The sequence below is a fragment of the Chiloscyllium plagiosum genome, unplaced genomic scaffold, assembly GCF_037043375.1.
Source record: "Chiloscyllium plagiosum isolate Xiang-an unplaced genomic scaffold, Cpla_swu_hap1 HiC_scaffold_72, whole genome shotgun sequence".
Classification (NCBI taxonomy): domain Eukaryota; kingdom Metazoa; phylum Chordata; class Chondrichthyes; order Orectolobiformes; family Hemiscylliidae; genus Chiloscyllium; species Chiloscyllium plagiosum.
The window spans coordinates 6,716-12,066 of NW_028270211.1; the positions used below are offsets into that span (position 1 = coordinate 6,716).

Genomic DNA, 5,351 nt, shown 5'->3' on the forward strand with positions numbered 1-5,351 from the left:
CCGATCGCTACATTGCAATAAATCGGTCAAGTATATTAATTAAAATAAATATTACTCTCTTTTCAGTGTCTGAATAAACAATGTTTATCCTCTAGTTCATGTCTTCTGCAAATTTGTGAACTCTGCATCCGTCTGAACACATCGATGTGAAATGAATTCTCTGCGTTTGCAGCAAGCATTCCCATGGTTTTAAAAGTAGGGTTCCTACAGTATAGAAACAGGCCATTTGGCCCAACAATTCCACACTGACCCTCTGAACAGTAAGTAGCCCACCCAGACCCATTCCCCCTAATGTATATTTACCCCTGACTCATGCACCCTAACCGACACATCCCTGAACACTATGTGCAATTTCGCACAGCCAATCACCTGACCTGCATATCTTTTGGACTGTGGGAGGAAACCAGAGCGCCCGAAGGAAACCCACGCAGACACAGGGAGAATGTGCAAACTCCACACAGGCAGTCACCCGAGGGTGGGATCGAATTTGGGACCCTGGCACTGTGAGGCAGCAGTGCCAACCACTGAGACACCATGCTGCCCTGCGAGTTCATGAGTGGATTATTTTAATTATTTTGAAATTTGGCCTTGGTCACATAATTCACTATAGCAGTTGTTTCGAAATAATGACTCCTCAGTTGATATTTTGTTGGAAAATGTAACTATTTATTTAAAATGCACAGATTGGGAACACCTAAAGCGCTGTGCAGATTAAATAATTCAGTTAATGTTTTATTTTATCCAGTAAATCCAGTTTAATCAGGGACATAACAATTAATTAACTCAAGTTACGTGTGAAACTGATCAAAGCAGTGAAACTGACCTGTTCTTCATAGAATTGAGCAGAATTTCCAAATGGTCTTTGCCAATTATCTTTTCCAGCCAGAAAAATATGTATGTAGTGTACAGCGGAATTGAAAGGTGTGTGTTGATCAATTATAACACAGTCATGGCATTTTTGCTCAAGAGCAAGAACTATTAGAACATTAGACTTTTGGAATTCTATTTATATTTCTCTATGACTTGTAAACTGTTAAAAAACACACCTTGTGATTGAACTAGATAGTGGGGTTCTGAATTTGGATTGTAAAGCATGGATTAGATTAATCCTTAATTATTACTTTTAAGTAAAAATGGCGCCCGAAGGTATCTGTTTTCCCTTCATTTCTAAAACCTTTGCGATTTGCCTTTCACTTAATATTAGGCTTTATGAAATTTCACCTCGCATGCTGATTGCATTGAATGAGGAACCTGGAGCGGTTCACTGTCACCAACCATGTTAACATTGCAAAAACAATGTAGAAACCAGAAACGGTTTCCCAAATATAACATATTTAATGTTACCCAAGCACAGTCCCTCCTCAACAGGTCAATGATCACCAGATCACAACACGGTGTGTTTGCAGCAGAACTAGCTCTGCAAACATTTTCAACAGAACCAAGAACATGATGTAACCTCACAAAAAAAAAACAAATTGAAGTCTAACAAAGCTGCTCAGAATCCAGCAAACTAATGATTAAATTGAAGAGAAATAACAAGTCATAACAGCAGCCTTGTTTGTGAGGGGACTTAACACTTAAAGCTGTAACGTTTCTGGCAACAGTTCAATTTATTTCCAACCTGTACACCCTTCCTGATCATGACAATCTTGTGCAGCGCACAGTAGGGCGGTTGAAGGCATATATTGATTAATCACTTCATGGTCAAAACAAAATTACTGAATGGACAAATATTACCACATTATAATTTTAAGTTAGTTTCAATTACATAATCTGATCAATTCTGCAGTTTCAGATTTTAGTCCCAAATTTTATTTTGAATGAGGCTACTCAAAACAAAATTCAGTTAGTTTACAATTAGAACTAAGTTTTTTTTTAAAGTCAATGCATTAAAAACTCGTTTTTTTTTTCATTTCTCACACTTCCGGGTTTCTGCCTTAAGTTGTTTTTCAGACCGTTACAAATGGATGTAATGTTTTCAATCAAGCAGAGAAAAATGTGTCATATAAGTTTAACAAATGCAGAAATGATTCATGAAAAACCAAAGAACTTCACAAATATTGGTAATGAAAAGTAATTCAGAGAGTCAATCTCCTCACCAGAGAGAAAACACCGATTACAGAAAGCATGAAAACGCTGATCAATTTCACAAACTGAATAAGATCCAATCAACTCAATTCAACAGAATCAAGGAAAATAAAATCAGAATCCAATCAACTCAAAACAACAGATTTGAATGAAACATAATCAGAATCCAAACAATTCAATTCAACAGAATCAAATAAACAATTTCAAAAGCCAATCAACACAATTCAACAAAACCAAGTAAAACCAAAGTCAGAATCCAATCAACACAGTTCAAACCGAATCAACTAAAACAAAGCCAAAATCCAATCAACTCAATTCAACAGAATCAAGTAAAACAAACTCAGAATCTCATCAACAGAATGCAATATAGCACCGCAAGAAAATTTTATGACAGTTTCTAACCTGCTTGTCATCAACTAATTAACAAAATAAATGCGAAAATATAATCAGGGTAAGAACATATATTCACGAAGTGAATAATGATATTTTAGCATATTTTAATCATGTTTAGTAATATCTCGAACATCTTTGAATTCTTAGCATTTGTTGTTGATAATAAAACTCACAGTCAGGGTGTCACTGACATTTAACATTATTTATAGCTGACTGATTAAGAGACATTAGGCGTTTCAAGTAACCCAGCCACACAGAATGCCCATCTGATCAAAAAAAGCGATACAACGAGTAACTGACTCCATCATCCCCATTGTAACTATTTGCTGAGCCTTAACTGAAGTCTGTAATCAGTCTGAACAAAAATCAATCCGAACCAAACCAAACTCAGCACAGAATCTGAGTTTCATTTAATTCAGAAATTAGTCACATGAATAGAAAGTTTTTAAAAAGTCACTAAGAAAGTTCAAGGGTCTTACCTGAAGTCACTGTCACCATGGTCCCTTGGCCCCAGTAATCAAGATCGTCACAGTGTTACATCCTCTGGACTGGGTCACACAATAACTCTGTATAAAACAAATCAAAAATCTACCATCATTTTAAATTTTCAGAACCACAGGCAAAATAAAGTCACGATAAATCTTCATCACATAATTGTGCTAGTGAATTCTGAACATTCTTGATTAATGTTAATACTATTTTATACTTCACAGAGTAACACATGAGCTGATTCTCAAAATCCCCAACTGGGGTATCGATAATTACCCAACACTTTTACAAATTAAAGAGTGATACTGGCATTAAACCGCACAGAACTAATATTGCACTGCAAGTTGAGACGGTTTGTAGAAGTAATCACTGACCAGTTTCAAACAATGGAGGCTGAATAGGTTTTTGTATTGGTCGTAATTGCAGTGTCACCCCAGTTATATCACTGTGAGATACGTTGTGTCAAATACTATGACAGACTGTAAACTGTAAAATGCAGAGAATTTCTTCACTTCCTAGACAGCAGTGATTTAGACTCCTCTAAAAATGATTCAGTGTGTTATTTCAGCTTTTACGATTCATTGTATTTTGAAAGCTTGGAATACTTTTCCAGGTTTGGTCTGTATTTAACTTGACAATCAACACGAAGAAGGTAGAAAAAATTATACATTTGTACAAACTAGCACTACTGGATTGCGTTTAAATTGCATCTCACATTATTTCTCGCTCCTGCCATGGTAGAAATCATCAATTTGAGATAAACACTTGTCAGTGGTTTTTGTATGAGGATGTCGCTGTGCACAACACTGTGACCCACTGTAGTATCACAATGATGTAGACCAGTACACTCATTCTCTGTTCTTTACTCCAGGTCTCAATTTTCATTTGAAAGAGCCATTTAGTACTGATCATGTTTAGAATGAATTCCATAGTTGACATAACAATGAGCAGTGATTTCCTGAGCTGTCAGATATATTAAAACGAACATTTTGTCCGAGCATTTAATTGATGGAAGTGTTAGCAGTACATATGACATGCCCAAAACATTGTCCCATTGTGTCAGCAGTTTGCTAGTGTAAATGATACATTTCCTCTTTGATAGTTTTGTAAGAGGCAGCCTGAGGTCTGCTTCAGATTGCAGTTGGTATAATTGCATTTAAAACTCGTACTGACCGTCAGTTTATGATGGAATTGACAAAATCTTCCCTCGAGCTGTTTTTGAACGGGTCCAGCCCTGGTTCCTCTCGCTGTGGTCTCTTGCACAGTAATAGATGGCGGTGTCTTCGATCTTCAGGTTCCCCATGTCCAACGCGAAAATGTTGTTTGAAGTGTCTTTGGACGCAGTAAATCGACCCTTAATCGCTGGTGCATAGTTATTGTTGGATGAACTATAGTAGTACAGCAGCCACTCCAGACCCTGTCCGGGAACCTGTCGGACCCAGTGCATGTAGTAGCTGCCAAGATCGAACCCGCTGGTTTTACAGGTCAGTTTCAGGCTGCCTGCGGGACGGCCAGTCTCTGCCTCTGGCTGGGTCAAAACAACCTCCGACTGGACACCTTTAAAAAAGAAAACAAATAAACCATGAGCATTAATGTTGGTGAAATGATGGCTGAGTCTTTTACATTCCTGCCGTAGACTAACATTGAGACAGTCACAAAGAGAGACTTGAACAAAAAACACTCACATGATAAGAAAGTCAGTAACAAACTGAGAAAAAGTGTCGACACAATCATTCTGATAACTTGTGGGAAGCGGTTCTGCTAAGATCTTTCTAAACAGAGCCGACCCAGGAGTGTTGAATTACGGTCCAGTGCCCAGGATTTATATGGCCATCGGAAGGGGCAGGCTTACAGCTTCCGCATGTTGGTTTCCTGCTGGAGGCTCAGACTGGATCCTGGTATCAGCTTGGACAGCCCGAACACATGGGGTCATGTCTTTACATGAGGTTCTGCTTAAACATGGACACATACGCATCTTGGGATATTTGTTTTGCTGAATAGCTTCTTTGGAAGTAAATTTGAGTAGCTTCACGTCTGTTTCACTTGATCGTTGCCTGTATTTTGTTTTTTTAAAAAAAAACATTCAACTGGAAGTTAGCTCCCTTTATTTCTACATTCATTCACAAGCAGATAAAACTAAAATTAAAGTTCAAACATATAACTAGCTAATAAAACAGTTGAGCTTTTCTTCCCTGGATACTGCAAGTCTCTGTCGCACTAAAAAAAAACCATGTAATTCATACTAGACATTTCAAAATTCAATTTAGTCAACTGAATACAGAGCGTGTCCAAAGTGATTATATTAAGAATATTCAATTAGAAGTTAACTCCCTTTAATCCTACATTCCACCACAGCAGATAAAGCTAAAAAGAACTTCAAT

General features: G+C 37.4%; 1 gene segment (V, D, J or C); it reads right to left on the reverse strand.

Annotated features, from left to right (window-relative positions):
* Positions 1–4,143: 4,143 nt before the first annotated feature.
* On the reverse strand, positions 4,144–4,796 carry LOC148134109 (Ig heavy chain V region-like). The segment is given in 2 exon segments: positions 4,144–4,527; positions 4,656–4,796. Coding segments are annotated over 2 exon segments (426 nt in total).
* Between the last annotated feature and the right edge of the window lie 555 nt (positions 4,797–5,351).